Source organism: Aricia agestis, chromosome 3 (assembly GCF_905147365.1).
Source record: "Aricia agestis chromosome 3, ilAriAges1.1, whole genome shotgun sequence".
Classification (NCBI taxonomy): Eukaryota; Metazoa; Arthropoda; class Insecta; order Lepidoptera; family Lycaenidae; genus Aricia; species Aricia agestis.
The window spans coordinates 2859488-2879698 of record NC_056408.1 but is presented as its reverse complement, the minus strand read 5'-3'; the positions used below and the strand labels follow the sequence as shown (position 1 = coordinate 2879698).

Below are 20211 nucleotides of genomic sequence, written 5' to 3'. Positions count from 1 at the left end.
CCCCTTGCTTCTTCAGCTCCTCCATTTGTTCCTCGAGCCTTTTCATTCTTGCCATCTGGGTCTCCTTCTGCGGGCAGTTGAGCTGAAGATGGCCCCTCTCGCCGCACTTGTAGCACATGGCTCCAAAACTTTTCTTCGTGGGAGCCTTGACCTCCTTGACTTCCTCAGAGACCTCGTGGATCTTATGGGTCTGTCGTATGTCGCGGCGAACAGCCTCGACTTCCAAAGCATGCGCCAATGCTTCCTTAAGCGAGGTGTGGTGACGAAGCCTCACCGCAGCTCTGACCTCCAGATCCCTGATTCCGTCGACAAATGCTTGCACAATATTCGTGTCGACCATCTTGGCGTCAGCTCCTGGGTGTGCCTTCTTGACGAGTTTTTCAATTTCCAGCGCCCATTGTTGTAATCCTTCTCCTGAGCGTTGGACTCTGTCACGAAGTTGAGCACGGAACACGTGCTCCAGGTGTCGCTCCCCGTATCTGGATTCAAGGGCTTCCATCAGGTCTTTGAACCCATTTCCTGTATGTGCTTCCAGGACTGACAAGGCTTGCCCTCTGAGCGCGACAGTGAGAGCGGTCAGGCATTGTTCGTCAGTCCATCCGTTGGCAGAAGCAACCGTCTGGAATTGCTGACGATAAGCGTTCCAGGAAGTAGTACCGTCGTATGGTGGCACTTTAACTCTTGGTCCTTGTACCACTACGGAAGCTCCACTAGACGCCGCGATTCCTGTGGTTTCCAGGCGCACTACTTTCTTCTGTAGTTCAGTGAGGCTGGTTTTCACATTTTCCACATCCACTCCTAACCCGGTAACGCGTTCGTCCATTACGTCGACATCTTTACGAAGCTTAGTCACCGTGTCACTGACATCCTTTATAGCTAAAAGCGCTTTCTCTTGGAGGTCCTTTTGTTGCTCTTGTGACTCTTGTAAAGCGCCGAGCTTGCGGTCTTGTGACTCTTGCAAAGCGTGAATTTCAGCTCTTTGAGAATCTTGTAAAGCGCTGAGCTTGCGGTCTTGTGACTCTTGCAAAGCGCCGAGCTTGCGGTCTTGTGACTCTTGTAAAGCGCCGAACTTGCGGTCTTGTGATTCTTGCAGAGCCTGAATTAACTCAATTAGGCTTTGTAATTGGGGAGCCACTTGAGGGGCCGCAGAAGCTACGGGCGATGCATGGTGGCTGGAGCCAGTAGGCAGAGGTTGAGCAGACGGACCTCGGTGGGCGGAGCTAGCGGGCGTGGCCTGAGTGGGCGTGGCCTGGTGGGCGGAGCCAGTGGGCGTGGCCATGCCCAAAGTGGGCGGAGCCTGAGGGGCGTGGTCAGTGGGCGTGTCCCGGTGGGCGGAGCCAGTGGGCGTGGCTTCCACCAAAGTGGGCGGAGCCTGGTGGGCGTGGCCAGTGGGCGGAGCCATGTGTGCGGGGCCAGTGGGTGGGGCCTGTCCCTCAGTGGGCGGAGCTTGGTCCCCAGTGGGTGTGGCCTCCGCAACTCCTCTCTCGGAGTCAATGGCAGCAGCTCGCTGCGCCCTTGTCCTGACACTCCCCTTGAAGTCCTCTCTCGGAGTCAATGGCATCTCCAAATCGCACTTCTGACACCAGTTGTTACGTGCTAGGGTTCGAGGATTTGGAGAGAAAGACCTGGTGACTCTCTTGAAGACTTTATTAACACTGCACTAAACACTAGGTCACAACACTAATCACTAGGTCCAATCACTAAGCACTATCACTGTCCTAGGTCGTAGCCAAGTCGCAGGTTTCACTGGTTCACTCACTATTGATCACTTGTGTTCACTCCGAAATCGCCTTGATGATCGCTCGAACCGAACTGAATTGCCGGGCCTGCCTGCGGCTCTTTTTATATGGCGAGACAAATTCCAGAAATTTCCCGATTCACGTAAACAAGTAAACAACCGTGGGAAATTTCTCGGAGGCTCGGGCATGTACCACAATAAAACTGCCGTCCTTGCGATAAGTGCAGTAAGTTGAATTTAATTTAGACCTTATGTACTCAGTCATAAGGTCTAAATTCAAACACGCTAACAATTAAAGGGTAAACACGTAAACAAACATTAGACCTTTCTAGAAGGTTCGAGTATGTACTTGCGCACCACGTGTCCGTATACCATGTACCGTAACAGTATTTTATACCAAGTATAAAATACATTACATAAATAATACATAGATAAAGTATATACCTTTATTAATTAAAATAATATTTTTAAGCTACACAGGACAAGTGTTTTTTTTTTGGCCTGGTAAAAAGTTTTCTCTCAGTATCCGGACCTCACCAAAAAATTACTACCCCTGGTCTAGACCAGGGATGTTGCGAATATTCGCATCCGCATCCGCAAATGCGGAACATCCGCGCAAATTTGGACATCTGCATCTGCATCCGCATCCGCATTAAATCAATGCGGATTTTCATGCGGATGTGGATGTCAAACGAGTTGCGACAAGAAAGAAAAGGGGCGGGTTTGATTTACGAACCTCTACGTAAGTCGTAACCGCCTTGACTCGGAAAAACGGCAATTTTACTATTTACTAAATACTAGACGCTCCGCGCGGCTTCGCCCGCGTAAGTTAGATATTTCACAGAAAAGTTATTCCACAAAAAATAGCCTATGATCCTTCACGTGGTCTACTTCTTTTCTGTGCCAAATAACAGAAAAAATGCTGCAGTACTTTGTGAGATAAGCCCTTTCAAATAATTTCACCCGTTGTTTCCACATTTTCCTCTATTTCTTCGCTCTTATTAGTCATATCGTGATAAAATATATCTGACACTGAATATGTATATATACTTTACTGATTTTAACCTATATATAGGTTAAAATCAGTAAAGCCGTTCCGTAGGAGTACGCGGCCTAACATTGTGGATCCACAACATCCCTGGTCTAGACCATGTGTTTATGTAGCTATTTTAATAACGTTCGAAACGCTTTGTATCATGTCAAATTCATTTGACGTGAAAGTTAAATACCCAATAATTATTTTTAATTATCCATTCATCTTAATATTAAATTAAAGAGCTAAATAAGAACATTAATATCAAAACGATACAACTGATTTTGTTGTATTTACAATATTCCGTTATGTCTACGTTGTTTCTCCCTTGAGAGCACCAAGTGATTAGTTTTGTATTAACTTTCAATATGATAAGCTACAACGTTTTGTATTATATTACCGAATTTCATATTATCTTCATAAATATGGGAGTTTACTACTAATAGTGTTTCTTTAATGTTGATTATTAATTAAGTATGTTACTGTTTACTGTAGCTCATTTGTACTTTTGGTAATGCTGTTGTCTTTTAACATATTACTCACTTCATCATCACAAATCACACATCTTTTAAATCTGCTTGTATTTTATAAATGTTATCATATATTTTTTTAGTTTTCCATACAACATTAAATGATTTCTCTGTCGCTGCCCCTACTCATTGCTCTGTGCTATGTTCGTTCGTCCATTCAGCTTTATTTAGAGAAATGGCGGTTGCAGTTGATTTATTTTTATTGCCACAGCCACAGTACCTCTGTGGTGACATAATTTTGGGTTCGACTCTAATGAACTTGTTGCTCGAGGGAATTGCGAGTAGGACGTCTATAACAATAATTGATTTTAGTTTTATTTCTCTCAAAATTATCTGTTAGCTATCAAGTTTAATCGGTGAACAGATTTTTATAAAGTTTTCCTCTGTATTTTAGTATCGCAAAAAAATTTACACTTCCACTGCGATCAATTTTTGAGGGATCAAAGTCTAGAAACGAGAGCTTTTTATCAATTAATATCAACGCCTGTTAAAACGAAAGGATTTATTTTAATGAAATAGAGTTCCTTTTATTTTTTATATAAAAAAGTCTCTACCCCGTTTCGAGCAAATATATACATACAGAAGTAAAACAATACTGTCTAAGTTATTTAATAACTGTCTATAATTGTCAGTTAGCCGACAGTAACCCAAATAGCGCGTCCTTCGAAGGGCACTCACTCCGACCAATTTACTATAATTACCCAGTGACACCATTCGCAATAGCATCAACAAATCACAACTCACACTTGCACACTTTGTAGACAGTCTCGGTAGAGGATAGTAGCTCTACCATAAGTTTAAAGCTATAGTATTTATCGATACTGGATACCGACTACGTAAATATTTAGCATGGTGATTTTAGTTCCGCAAGTAACCGCTAGAGGCGCTGTAAAATTTGCCATACTAAAAATTTACGTAGTCGATATCGAGTATCGATAAATACTATATAGCTTTAAACTCATGCTAGGGCTGCTGAGCACAGACCGCTCTTGAGGTGCGGGTTCGATGACAAGTCGTGGAATAAAGTTTAGATAGAAGGTTGATTTAAATTAAGGCTAAAGCTAATAATTAAATTAACATATTATTGTTTCTTAAATAACGAAGCCAAAGCTACGTGCAAATCATAAAGTTAATATACCTAGCGAAATAGAGCAACAATCTCGAGCTGTCAAACGAAACCGAAATTGGTTTCATCTGTGTGTAAAAATATGTGTACGTATACAGTTATACACCTACACAAGCATGATTGAACATAATTTCTATGAGATTAAATTGTCAACGTGCGGCACGCGTGCCGACTGGACGTCAAAAAAAGAGTGCTGCTGTCATGTATCACACGTCTCTTTTTACTACGCAGTGTTACTGATAGCGACATCTCTCTTGCTCAGGCCTTTGTTTATATGGCATTGCGGAATTACGAACGGCGCAGGAATTTATCAAGAAACACATATTTCTGCGCCTCTACGCCGCTTGCTACGCGCTACGACGAAGATATTTCCGTTATTTTGCATTTATGTTCAGTATTTAGCTATTATGATAATAGTTGGCTAATTCTTAATGTATTTTAAACATAACATTATCGTTTTTTATCACAATAAAAAATTACAAACGAGATAATATTTTACATAAAGTAACTATTTTGTTCTATTTATATTTTATACCCTTACATATCGGTCTTGAACTAGAGAAATCAAAATTTGTCATAGGCCTGAGGGGTTGCAAAGATTGAAAGGGGTAAGGCATGAGGTGAATATTAAAACCATGCAAACTGTCCGCTCCGAAAATGAAGTGCGTTGGGGAAAATATTTAAAACAGTTACACACTGATTTAGCTAAAATAGATATTAAGGACTAGAAATTAGAATACTATACATATTGAAAATTAATCCTTTTTTTCCATTAGTCATAGGAGCACGAGTAAACGGCTGGACAGAATTTGATGAAGTTTTGTACAGCTATGAAGATGCCACGGGGCGCGCGAGGCATATAAACAGCATATAATTTTCACCTGATAAAACGCAGTTTATGCTAGATTTTCTTTTTCGCGTATGAAGTCGCGGGAAAAAGTTAGCAACACTTAATTATTATTGCTAGAAACAATCTAAATACATCATTTAATCTTATTATTATAATTTAAGTTTAAACAGAAAATAAAATATGTTGAAAGTTTTGTAATCTTCAGTGAATGAATTTTTTATGTATCATGGTACATCGAAAATTACATAACACACCCGAGGGAAGATTTTCTTTTTAATAAATTGTTTTATGACAAAAAAAAAGATTGTGTGGTAGCCTGACCTTATTATATGGGGTAGTGTAAAGCTCCCTAAGCTACGTTTTATCGCACCACAGGAATCCCATTCTTCTATCATCATCATAAAAAAGTATTATTTTATAAATTTAGTCCAGCCAAATGCAACTAGAAACAATTTTGGAGTACGTTAATATAGTTAGTACTAGAAAGGATGTGAATAATGCAATATTATGCATTTAATAAAATTTCAAACTAGGCATACATAGGAAGATTTACATGTTTAAAACAAGCAACAAGTGTGAACTATATTTTGTTTAAAATTAAATAATTAGGTTTACATAGTACTTACCTAGCTATACCTACCAAGTATTAGAATTTGTATACTTACCTAAAAAACAAAATATGACATATACAAAAAAGAAAAAAAAGAGCTTAGGAATAAAAAGCTTTTTTTAATCCTAAGCTCTTTTTTTGTCTTTTTTAGATGCTGCCGATTCAGACTCGAATTTTCTAGATTTTTTTCTTTGTAAAGTAAAGCAACAAACTTAGCAAGACAGCAATAAGGTTCGTCATACTATCGGCGACTGTACAGCCAAATTCGCGCACAATGGCAGCCCTTAGTGTCCCCGCGAAAGCCTCCGCGGCAACACGTGTGACGTCATGTACGGGTGGCTACTGGAGAGCGTACAGCACTTTATAGTCGTAAGTCACGTTATATCGTATTTGGGAAACTTACTTACTATATAATATTATACTATAGAAGCTTAGATATCCAAGTATTTGAAAGTGCGTCAGTCTCGTCTGTCTAGCTGTCTGTCTGGTACCTCTACACGTTTGGGTCCTGGAAAAGGGACATAAACTACGAATTAATAATGATAATTATTAATACTTAGTAGCTACGAGTAGTTATAGGACACAAATTGCGAGCAACATCTAATCCATACTAATATTATAAATATACGAAAGTGTGTCTGTCTGTCTACATGTCCATGTGTCTCTGCTATTACCACTTCAAAACCACTGAACTGGTTTTAATAAGTCTTTGAAGTCATGTAGAGCCCGGAAAAGGACATACGATAGTTGTTATCCTGAAAAATACACCGGTTCCCTCACCATAAACAAATTTTGTCTTCAACAAATTACAAGCAACATCTAGTTTGTCCAACAAATTCGTTTAAAAATGAGATATTAATATAACTATAGGTCTACCAGAATCTGATGACAAAAAGTGAGAAAGTAAATTGACTCTAGCAATACCGGGGTAATTGGAATAAAACATTTTGATCCTTTTTTTTTCTTATAGCGGCTGATTCTGTGTGTGAAACATGCAAATATATAAATGTATCCAATGATCAAGGATATTATTTGAAAATCTGTCTATCTGTCTGTGAAAAGGCTGGCAAAATTTGCCATCAGATTCTGGTAGACCTATAATTACGAATATTCAAGAGTGCTCTGTCATGAGTTCAGCGGACAACGGTCATTAATCAATGAGCTATAATTAAAACAAATCGCTCCATTTTGGTCATCAAATGGGTCTAGGGAATTGTATCGCAGAAGTGGCTGATCCAATTGCTATGAGGCGAATGTGATAAAATTAGTACGGGGATATAATATTATGGTGACATCTAAGATAGCAATGAAGAGAATAGATAGTATCTACACAACAAGCAACTCCGTAGATTTTCGTTAAAACGAATTAGTGTCCCGTTAATTTTTGCATGGTAACTGAAAGTTCATAGAAAGTTTATAGATGACTAATTATAGCTTTTGTGACAAAGTCTCGGTGATCAATAGCTAGTCTTAAATACCAATACCAAAGTTTGTGAATGTCAATTAATGAGCTATTCTGAGATAAGAATCTGCTTACTTTAGACAAATAGATACTTTGCAAGTTTTTGTAATGTCTATCTGCAGAATAATAATACATGATACAACGTTGCCTATTTATCTAACTACGACTACGTAGTTAGATAAATAGGCAAAGTTGTATCATGTATGGGCATGTTTACCCTTATTAACCTACCACTTACTAATGTGGTAGGTTAATAAGGGTAAACATGCCCTTTCTCTTTGTTTACATAGCTGAAAGCATTATCTTTATGAGGAGAAAGGAACATTTTTCTTCGTCATAACACACACTCATGTAACATTCTGATGTTATAAAATATTACAATATTTAATCCGCAGGGACTAAGGGATTATAATATTTTAAACGTGGAATATTAAGGTCAAATAGTAGGTCGAATACTAAGTTACTTTGTGTCTACACTTTATTATTAACTAGCAGTTCTACGTAAATTCGTTCGCTTAGAAGTTCGCATTGATATTTTGCCATGACATAAGCTATCCTCCCAACCTACATCCCAAAAAGGAAAGTAATTTGCAAAAGTCGTTTCAATCGTTTGTATGGTTTAAGTATGAAGAGGTAGCCAGGTAAGCAGACATAATATAGACCAACAAACATTTTACAACATAAATCTATAAAATATAGATTTATGCTGTAAATAATGTTAAATAACATAATATTAATATGCATATGGAAGCATGGACTTATGAATTAATGATGAACTAAGATTGTGCGATATTCCCTTGTCAAATTTAACGGCACCCATTGACACCTGCAGGCTGCAATACGAGAACAGTTACAAGTACGTTGCCGGCCTTAAAATATACGTGATAGTATTATCATTATATTCACGTTATGCAGCATTTGGGCACTTGGGTGCCAATTGTTGTGCAACAACTTACTTTGATGTAAAGGCCATTAAATACTGCATCAATTCTGCGACATGATTCGTTTACAAAGTTATTAAAGTTCATTCGATTTCCAGGAAGAATGTGGGGAAGACATATGGGATGCCATCCTACGGGAAGCTGGAGCCAAGAACACAGTATTTATTACAAGACAGGTACTTAATAAAAGAAAGACTTTTTAGATTTCAAGACTAAAAATATTACTAAAATCCTTGCGGCGCGTTCAGACGTGCGCATTTTCTGCTGTAAGGTTTGGGAAAACATGCGAGCTGAATATCCATGTGCGCGGAACATGCGCACGTCTGTTACCACGTTGAATTTGATTACACGTTGTATTATTATTGTCCACAGCAATACCCAGATGCTCTGATGCTACGCATAGCTTCAGCGCTAGCTAGACTTCTCAACAAAGACTCTCAGAGCCCAAGCAACTCTACACCGAGCAGTCCAATCCCTAAAAAACCTTCTATAAAGTCGAAACCGACGTGGCGGAGCTCATCAGTCCACGCAGACAACAGAAAACAATCACTCGGTCAGTACAAATGTCCGTTCTCAGCATACGCAGCTCTATCCGCTGTGACCAAGAAGGAAATCGATGCTTACAACTCCTCGGAGGAAATACGTTCACCCACCCAGAGTACGGTTTCCATAGACGTAGCATCCAAAACAGAGGAACCTATGTCCCCATGTGCCAGGGACAGACGAAGCCTGGGGATCAATTTGGAGAAAATAAAACTCACTGAAATCACACCCGAGGAGGAAGATCCTACTGTCCGCTTCGAAAACAAAGATGGTGATAATACAGATGTTTCTCCAACATCTCAGCCGACCTCACCGAAGTCGGAACCCACACCGAACCCGGGACCAAGACGAAGTTCCTTGAAACCCAGCACGAGAAAAACTTCAACAGCCCTAGAGACGTATCATCGACGTGGTTCAGGTGTTTCGTTAAGACCACGATTGAACAGTATCACTCTGATACCCTCCGATCGACTCCCATATCTGAAGGAGAAATTTGGCACACCCGAAAAAGTGATGCATTTCTTCGGCAGGTGTTTCGTGAAGTTCTTCTCAAATTATGGGTAAGACAATTAACATTATACTTAGTGACTGATGTCACTAACAAACAAAAGAAACTAACGAATTGAGTAAGTTGCACAATTCGTTAGTTTCTTCTGTAAATTATTGTACCATCGAGGAAGTTGATTCCTATGCAATTGACTGACCAACGTTATTTGGTCGAATATGTCAATTCAATGTTAATCGTGATCTGTCAGCTGGGTTTGACGTTACGCAACCAAACTACTTAGGTCCCCGATTTGCGTAGGAATCAACTTCTCTGATAGTACCTCCACAGTTTATATATAGGGTCGGATGTCTCACATTGAACCAGGCAGCTACATTTAACCACCATTTTATTTCCAAAATGCGACGTTGCCAATTTCTGCAAAAATGGCTGAAAGAGAGGTATTTACTATCTCTGTCTGCCCACTAGTTTGCGTGGCGCCAGTGCGCGAAGAGGTTGTGTGAGGAGCATTTTTACGAAAATGAACTCGAAAAGTAAGTATTTTTTACAAATTTCTTTCTTTTTTCACTTTTTTACAATCAGTGGTATTGGTCTCTTTATATTAATACTGTATACTGTAGTTATCCGGCTTGAAAATGCACCTTAATTCGTTACTGTGCGAGATTATTTTCTGGGTAAAATTTTGAGATTAGTTGCCAAAACGTGGTCTGTCCCACAATGAGCCACTTGTAGGTGGTACACATTGAACCATGGCTCAATGTGCACCACCCCACAGGTTAAATGTGTACTAATACCATAATTATTTGTTTGTTACAGTATGGCGCGAAATAAGGTGTTAGTAAGAAAAAGAGGTGGACATTCAGCTGCCAATAATTGCATAGATCAGGCGAAAGTATTAGAAAACTTATGACATTGCGTTCCAAACTTTACGACGTTACGTAGAAAAATACTTGCACGTCAACGTAGAGGACCTTGCTAGGAAGAGATTGCTACCGAATTATGACAATCATCTCATTTTTACCAGCGAACAAGAAGATGTTTATAAACAGTACATTTTAGAATGCACTTTAAAATTTTATGGACTGACCCCAAAAGACTGTCGTAAAGTAGCGTACCAAATGGCGATGGTAAATAACATAACTATCCCTTATAGTTGGCAGCGAGAAAAAATGGTCTAATAATTGAACCAAAGTTTAAGAAAAATGTTTTGTTATGCTTAAAGTAGGTCTAGGTTATAAGATTTAGAGCTTTTATTAATTATTTAGTGATAAAAATCATGTTGCTCAAGTACAAATGAAGAGTGACGTTGTAAACTTTAGTTTTATGGTAAAATAATAAATATAATACTATCGATATTTAGCTTTTTATTACATTACAAAGCAATTTAAATACAAATTAGTCTAAATGTAAATGATTTATAAGGCGGTTCAATGTGGAAAATACCCCGGTTAAATGTGTACCTCCCGAAGGACACATTTAACCAAATCTAATTTTTTATAATTTATTTTTTATTGCTAAAACCAAACAGAATTTTAAATAAAATTGTTGGCCTTATTGTAGTTAAATAAATTTTCAAACTATATTTAAAAAAAATTGGGGAATTAATTTAGAAACAAGCATTCTACGAGACTTTGAAATTTACCTGATTCAATGTGAGACAACCTACCCTAGGCAGACGTCGGACGGCTTGACCAGTTTCTCTAACAGTACCTACCACAGTTACTGTGCTATAACTATTAGGGAAACCATTAGTACCTTCCCAGACCTCTACTGAAGATGATATTAAACTAATGAAGAATGATACCTTGCAGGTACGACACCATGATCCGCGCCACAGGACGCTACTTCTGCACATTCCTACAGTCAGTGGACAACATCCACCAGCGCATGCGGTTCACGTTCCCGCGCATGCGCTCGCCCAGCATGCAGTTGACGCGCGCGCACCGCCATGGCGCCGAGTTGGTGTACAGCAGTGGCAGGACAGGATATGCGCACTATCTCATGGGTAGGTAAAGGAGCAAATTTTGCCCAAGTTTTTAGAGATGCTCGCGCTTCAGACGATTAACAGATGTTAAAGGTCATACTGATGTATTTTTTATGCGTAAGGTTTTTCTGATTAATTTCTCTCGCTTTTCCTAGGTGTCTGTCATACTTTTTTCATTAATTCTCATATCTTTCTCTCTCTCTCTCTTTTCTCTCGCTCTTTCTAAACACACCGGCAAAATTAGAGGAACATAACAAAATTTTTAATTTTTTTTGAAAATTGTTCACTGTTTTTTATACTTATATTTATTTATTTACTAACTGATTATAAAAAATAAATTTTATATAAATTTAGGGCATAAAAACGTGAAAAATAGAAAAAAATCGGCAAAAATCAAAAATTAAGAAAATATTTGAAATTTCAGTAGTAAGTTTTGAAGTTAAATTCTCAATTTTTACTAAAGAAATGCCATGTTAAAAGCTTTTATGGATCTCAAGAGGGCCTGGATACGATATTCCATGCTTGCATTTTGATTGTCAATAATTTCCTGTGGGATATTCTCCTACTCCTCCAGTAGTGTCAACTCGAGCTCCTGGACACATTTTGGACCGGAGTTTTAACTCGTACCGTTCACCCATTTATGTGCCACACGTCTTCAATCGGATCCACATCCGTAGACCGCACTGGGGTCTCCACCTGGGCTACACCAGCATCGTTTAGGTAATAATGCCCGATTTTTTTACTCTATGGACGCGCATAAAATTGAAGTTGCTACCTAAAACTGTGTAAAAGGCACACCGTGCAGTTCCAGGATGTCTGTGCTACAGCCCTGTACTGTCAAAGTACCATCATCAATAATCAGGGACATTTACAACGTCAATCATCGAAAAACACTTATTAGAGCATAATTGCTATAAAAACCTGTCAACTTGCCAGTTTTGTTCAATATTTTATTTCTTAAATAAGCTTAGAAACTATTAAAAAGGATTTCACTCAGCCCGACCCACTTGAGTTCAAGTTGTGGCCCTTTTTACCTATGTTCCTCTAATTTTGCCAGTGTGTGTACATTTTTTCTCAGGAGATGCTATAAGTAGTCGCGATGCTAATGCTACATCGATTTAAAAAATATATTTTATTTACAAATATGAAGCCAATAAATGTTGTCTTACAGGTCAGCTGTATGAGATAGCCGAAGACATCTTCTCGCTGAAACTAAAAGTGTCAATAGTCAAGGAGAGCATGGAGGGTAACTACTACGTGGCTGTACTACGACTGGAGTTCGACAACAGTGACTACGTAAGTAATTTTATTCTTACAAATTTTCGTAATATAATAATAATATTATGTATCAATATACAATTATACCCTTTACAATATTTTGTCCTTGTCTGATAATTGCGTTGTAAAAGTCGTTTGACAGATAAGTAAGAAAACTTATTCATTTTATAACTTTTTAATTTTGGTAGGTACAGAGATTTGAAAATTAACAAAGTTCTATACTCGAGGAAAAAAATCAACCGATAGCCGATACTTTGAGTTTAGGGTGAAGCCGTGAATCATCGTGAGCGGCAGAATTTCTGCCGGGCAGAATTGTTTCATACAAATCACGACTCACAAAATTACGCTCGTTTGAATCAAACAGGACTTTTGTATGAAACTGAATGCAGTAGAATTCTGCCCGGCAGAAATTCTGCGACTAACAACTCACAAATTACGCTCGTTTAGCTTCGCCCTTAGAGCGTATTTTTATACACCAGTAAAAGCCATGTAATCCAGTAAACGGTGTATTAAATAGCCGAAAATTCAATGCCTATTTACCTACTTAAATAGATAAGTGTTGGAACAATATTTATAGCATTCTCACCGCAGTTTCATTACATAGAGATCTAAATCTTCACAATTGGGTCAGGCTTCGCATTGCTTAAGATAATTGAAAATTTCACTAACTTTAGATAAGTAAAAATATATTTTATCTAAAATTTTTAAAGTTACTATAAAACTTTTTAATAATGGATTTTTATGACTTTGAAAAGTAAGGCTTCGTCCACATTTGTATCATTTGCGCGAATAGATCTCCGATCAAATCTCCGTCGCGTATCATCGAAGCGTATCTAAATGATACGCGTATCATGATACGCCCCCATCGCTATTAACCGAGTATCTGATACGTGTCGTATCAAATACGCGTTTGATCGGCAGAATGATCTAATAGGCGTCCACACTATGATACGCATACTTGATACGGCGCGATGATCGCGACGGAGATCCTGATCGGAGATCTGATCGCGCAAATGATACAAATGTGGACGCACCCTAAGACGAATCTTTAACAATTTTATCTGTCGTATCTATATTTACCGCCCATCATTAATTTAATTGATAACGCTGTACCATATAATAGAGAACCATAGAGTTTGCTACACCCATAAATGTATTTACGATCACATAACGTTCAAGGTTTGCAATTATAACACGAATACAATAGTCAATACTCAATACCATACGCCAGGCATGGTGAAGAATTTAAAGAGGAAAGTCTGTGCGGTACCACACAATACCACATATGGGGACACGGATTGTAAAACTTTTAAGCGGGGAATTGACTATCGGGCCGCCCGTCACGGGCAGGTCTGTCGCATGTCTGCTCGTCAATTCCTAGGTACGGGCACAGACTCCGTGCCCGTACCTAGGAATTGTTCGCAACTTCGATGGTACATAATTCTTCGTGATAAAGCCCTACCCTCCCCTATTCCCTTCCCTTCCCATCCCTCCCTCCCCTATTACCCTATTCCCTCTTAAAATGCCGGCAACGCACCTGCAGCTCTTCTGATGCTGCGAGTGTCCATGGGCGACGGAAGTTGCTTTCCATCAGGTGACCCGTTTGCTCGTTTGCCCCCTTATTTCATAAAAAAAGATACCTTTTTAGGATTTCCTACCCAAAGGCCAAAGGGTAAAAATGGGACCCTATTACAGACTTCGTTGAGTGTCCGTCAGTCTGTCTGTATGTCTTCAGGCTGTATCTCTAGAACTTCTATAGCTGAAATAAAATTAATATTTGAGGCTCCCATATAAAAAAAATCTTGCCTATTTTCGCTTTCTAATGTTACGGAACCCTTCGCGCGAGTCCAATCCAAAAATCAAAGTATCTTTAAAAGAATGGGAAAACTACATTAAAAGTCCAGTAAAAACCGAATCATACCTAACAAATTGCTTCTCGATTTAACTGGACTCTCGTCTAGTAGACTAATCAGTTCTCAGAACGATTGTTAGTCTGTATATTCATAGAACTGAATTGCAAGATTAATGATTAGCAATGAACTCTAATATTAATTGGTACGACTAGGTCAGTGGCTCTCCGATTAGTGCTAGGATAGTGTTTTGCCATCAACTTGTCGATGTCTCAAGTACGTACCATCAGAGGAATTGATTCATAGGATAGCGGACCTTCATTACTCAATCGGGTTATGTCTAGTCAATGTTAGTCGTCATGATGCAGACTGGATTTGACATTACCCAACAAAATAACGCAGGTCCACCATCTACATTCTACAATCTACATAATCAATGTGACTGAGAGTACGAGTACACAGTGAAACTCGTCTCTTAATCGATTGGTAGAGTACTACGAAGTACCTCTAAATGCTGTTTGTGTACAGTCAATAAATTAAGTGTAGTATTTTTCGAGCTGATTTCTTTAAGTGAGCCAGCTGGGCTAAAATGGTCGATTTGAAGAATCATGATATGAATCATGATATGATTCATTTTTCTAAAATCGCAAAATGCAACTCTGCTTGCAATTCATTTCTGTATTTTTGTACTGATTTGACATTTGTCATTTTGACAGTTTTGACAATTCATTTGCTGAATTGATTGAGAGGAATTGCTAAATGTGACCATTTTAGCCCCGCTGGTCTAACGACCTATACAGGGTGTAACAAAAACAAGTGATAATACTTTAGGGTGTGTACGTGTTCCTTGTAGAGAGTTCACTGTGAAAGTAGCAGCGCTGAAAGACCAAAATTTTTTTTCACTTTTGTATGGGTAAACTCTCTACAAGGAACACGTACACACCCTAAAGTATTATCACTTGTTTTTGTTACACCCTGTATACTACGGCAATCGGCATACAGTAATATACAGGCTGCGACAAAACTAAGTGGTAATTAATACTTTAGAGTTTAGGGTGTGTAATGTGTATGGTTGCCCTATATAGAGTTCGTACCTTGTATGTTTAATGTTTATACCTTGTATATTTCGAGGTTTTAGAAAGCACATGGGAAACACACATTTTTTATAATTATTTAATGAACAAAAAAAACATGAACCTTGGTTTCTAGGTGCAGTCGCTGATGGCTCGGAAAGCTCAGCCGTGCCTACTGCCGGCGGTGCCCGCGTCGCTGCTGCTGCAGCTGTTCCCCTTCGGAGTGCTGCTCGATAGGAAGATGAAGATACTGAAAGCGGGGGATAAGGTAAGCCATAAGCTGATAAGCAAAATATCAAGCATAAGATAAATATTTAACAAATTTAAAGCAGTACCTATCCAATATATAAAATTCTCATGTCACAGTGTTTGTGCGTGAACTCCTCCAAAACGGCTCACCCGATTTTAATGAAATGTACATTCGTTAGGCCTGAGAATAGGTTTTAATCTACTTTTTATATTGATACTAGAAATAATGTATATGACAAAACTGAAAACAGCATTTGCCGTGTCAGCTAGTGATATCATATCGTGTACAATCACAGTTTCACTGTTTTGTGTAATATCTCAAAAAAATGAAGCATATAAAATTACAAGAATGAACAATATCATATTGTATAATATTATTGGTTGCAGTTAATGGAAGCGTGGGGCGGACCTTACAACCGCATTCATAAGTCTCCCGTCTGCGAGATCTTGAAATTGCGGAAACCGAAAGTGTCGTTTACTTGGGACAAGGTAATGTTAAACCGCCTACAAAAAAAGTAATAATATCTGTTATCATTCGTAAGATAAAAGATATCATGTTATACTTGCCTTGTTTTTTTTTTATCCGTGCTGAAGAGTGGAGACGTTCAATTTACCTTTGCTCGTCACCTTCCTTCCAGATTGTATGCATGCAGACGATGCTATTCGAGCTGGAGCTAATGCGGTGGCGCGCGCGCACTGTGGTCGACAGTCGACGCGGCTCGCAGGGCGCAAGGGCAGTGCTGCTGAAGGGGCCCATATACTTCCTGGAGGAAATTGATTCCCTTATTTTCTTGTGCAGTCCTATGTAAGTGTCGCACTTTTCAGAGATGGTCTTCCTATATGATGAGATGTTTAATAAAAGTTAAACACGGTCCTACCCATTTCTATTAAAATATAGCAGGCGCATTTTGATTAAAATTCGTCTTCTCAAACTTCCAGTTTCAACGATTTGGAAGAACTCAGGCAGGCGGGATTATACTTGGCGGACATGAACGGCCACGGACTCTCAAAGGAGATGCTTCTTCAGGGCTGGCAACATCTCTCTCGCCTGGAACTGCTGTTTGAAAAAGCTGAAAGCAGAAGTATGACGTTGGAAAAGTCCTGCAGACTTCAGGATCAGTGGAAGAAGAGAGGAGACCAGCTGCTGTACTCGATGATACCGAAAGCTGTCGCTGATCACTTGCGAGCTGGCAAGTCGCCGATGGCTGCTTGTCAGGTAACAATATTATACTTAGTTTTAATGTACTATCAGAGAAGTTGATTCCTATGCAGATGGGGGACTTACGTAGTTTGGTCATGTTATGTCAAACCCCGCCGACAGATCATATATCAGCCGATAGTACCTACCTACGAAATACGAATAATAAAAACTATAGTACTAACAAAAATTAAAAAGTACCTGTAAACGATACTCCTACTTAGGTACGATATTTTGTCAGTCGCAAATATGGTCGTTGATAATATATGAAGTAAGGCTCTTCTACAATACATCTCTAGAAATGCGACCCTACGACGTAGTAAGTTACTGATGATTCATCGATGATATTATGGCGGCTGTCAAACACTCCGAACGCGAGTGTATACAGACTTCACAGCGCTCTCGTCCTCAACTCGTTGGCTCTCGCGAGGAAAACCAGAGCAAGCATGTACGGCTGAGGATCTCGGCGAGAGGCTCTCGTCGATTGTGTACAGCCTCCATTATTCTATAATTCATATGGTATCATTCCAGGGTTTCGAGTGCGTGACGGTGATGTTTTGCGGGCTGCAGCTGGCGGAGGCGGGCAGCCGCGCCGGCGTCATGCAGACCGTCAGCTACATGAACGACGTCTACTCGCGGATAGACCGCCTGCTCGATACGCATAGGGTCTACAAGGTATGATAGAGCAGAAGAAGTTTACGAATATATTGACTTACAGACATGCTTGCAGACTGAAGGCCCATCGCCACAGATCTGAGTTTGCTAACCCTGGGTTAAATATCATATTTTGTTGGTATTTTGAGGGGCACACGGCCTGATACAAGTTTTTTCCCCTCAGCTCAATGCATTAGAGATAGAAGAAATGAACGTATTCTCTACTGCGTGTGCCTATCTGTTTCAGGTGGAGACAGTGGGCACAGTGTACATGGTGGTATCGGGCGCGCCGGAGCGACGCCGCGCGCATGCCGCCAGCACCGCCAGCGCTGCACTTGCTGTGGCTCGGACGCTGCCCATGCTTACTATAGGTACTCACTGAGATGAACTGACTGATGAAACAAGTCATATTATCTAAACTTCACATGAATTACGACCGGTTTCTTGGATTTCGGGTCTTTCAAAAGCGTTGTTGATTAGTAAATTTTAACGTTAACTAAAATCAAAAAGGCGTGCGAATATACAAAGCTGATGCTACATGCATGAGTTGCAGATTTACATTACTAATCATATATTCTGCAGGCCACAAAAACTAAGTCACCTCATGGAAGTATGTAAAAAAATTCGTGAGCAAATTTCGATGTCACCTCTTACAGTTTATACTTTGGAATGGATCAATATATTTTTAGCCTGTTACAGGGATCCACTCGGGACCATGCGTGGCGGGTGTGCTGGGTCTGCGGCAGCCGAGGTACTGCCTCGTGGGCGACACCGTTAACACAGCCAGCCGCATGCAGACAACTAGCGAGGTGGGTTGTTGGAACTGGAACAGGTCTAAAGCCGGTATAAATAGTCAGTACTCAAGGTGCATCTCGGTCTCAAGACGCGGTTCGGCTCTATGATTGGTCCAAATTTTGACAGTCAACCAATCACAAAGCCTGAACCGTGTCTTGAGGCCGAGATGCATCTTGAGTACTGACTATTTATACCGGCCTAAGAAGTCAAGCTACAGCTGTGTGAGGCAAGATGTTAAAAGGGCCTCATGACCCATCCCATATACAGAAATATCGCGGGCCAAGCTCACCAGAGAATGCACAAAAAGAGTCAAGTCTGCATATATCAGTCCAACCGGACTCAATCAGCCTCCAGCTGTATATGGGGATTGGGGAGCCTTTGGACTGGTTTATTTTGGCATTGAAATAAAGCGCCTAGTACATACCTACCTAATTATTGTGTAACATCAGGTAACATTATGCAATAGATACATAATTACAAAAAATTGCACTCATATATTCTTATGATGTTTTTGTAATATTTATCCCTCTATTCCTAATTATCTTACTATACTGGTGAACTGCCTAACCTAAAGTTTCTCGCAAAACTAAATAAGTATCATCAGCGCAAATCCAACCTAACATTTAATAATGTTCCAGCCGGGCCGAATCCAGATATCGGCCAAAACTGCTGCTGAACTACCCGCGGGAAAGTTCAGACTGCGACGCCGCGGTCTCATCAAGGTTAAGGTAAGACATTTCTAAGGCTAAGTAGTTTCTTCAGTCCGTCTGTCGTATGGCCTGAGACACACTTGGCTGGATTGTAAATTACTTACACAAGTACCTACTTTTATTTTAGAGACTACATACAAACACAGTATGGTTAGGATGTAACCAAATAGTTACTCGACTTGGTTAATTACACTTCCAGGGCAAGGGATTGATGGAGACCTTCTGGTTGGAGGGCGAGGTGGAAGAAGAGGAACAGGACGAAGCGCTACAACTCTTCTCAACTCTCTGTGGAGATGATTAGATTACCTATGATAACGTTAACTTTTACCATATTAATTGACCACCTGAACAGCTACTAATTTCAAATTTGGCTGAGAAAACCATTGACTCCTGCACGGATGTCAAAGATTCTGTAACAATTTGTGACAGACAGCAAATATTGTACAATTTTCCCCGTATGTATTGCTGTCTCAGCATACATAGTCACCCTGCTAGTTTCTAAGATTTTTGACAGCATTTTATCTATTAGTTAACGCTCTTGATTGGCTAACGTAAAACGTTACCTACACATTTAAGCAAATTAACAATATTAAAAAAGTTAACTCCTCTCAAAAAGCCCCAGAAACGTAATTGAAATATTTAAATGTGACCAGAATCCAGACATACATGATGGTGTTTTGGTAGAGAGAATTTAATTTCCAATGGCTTTATTTAAATGGCAACTCATATTCTTCTTAAAATTTCATAAATCTTCACCTTACAAAATGCTGTTGATAATAAACATTATTACTTATACTATTTATGTTTTCTTTAGTCACGATTTCTATAACTATTGTATTCTAGGTCAGCAGGTTATATTGCGCTAAGTCAAGGCAAAAACTACTTGAGATTTTACCTGTTGATAAAGACTAAGTTTTTGCGACTTTATTCGTCTTCTTTTGCAGATTTCTTCTAAGTAGACTCACTCACTCGACGAAATATATCACAAGAATCAGTTTAACTTTTCTGTGAGATTAAACAATAAAACAAAGCTTCATAGTCATCATCTCTTTATAATAATGATAAATAGTAGATAACAATAA

At 39.4% G+C, this 20211-nt stretch overlaps 1 protein-coding gene across 1 annotated transcript; it reads left to right on the top strand.

The window, feature by feature from the left end:
* The first annotated feature begins 6182 nt into the window (after positions 1-6182).
* On the top strand, positions 6183-19927 carry LOC121725530 (soluble guanylate cyclase 89Db-like). Its single transcript, XM_042112535.1, has 14 exons — positions 6183-6256; positions 8389-8466; positions 8663-9393; positions 11150-11343; positions 12494-12618; positions 15660-15791; positions 16160-16261; positions 16411-16577; positions 16712-16988; positions 17502-17645; positions 17872-17995; positions 18324-18433; positions 19058-19147; positions 19329-19927. Exons 1-14 carry the CDS (start codon positions 6215-6217, stop codon positions 19428-19430), a joined length of 2418 nt encoding a protein of 805 aa, XP_041968469.1. The 5' UTR covers positions 6183-6214; the 3' UTR covers positions 19431-19927.
* The last annotated feature ends 284 nt before the right edge of the window (positions 19928-20211 follow it).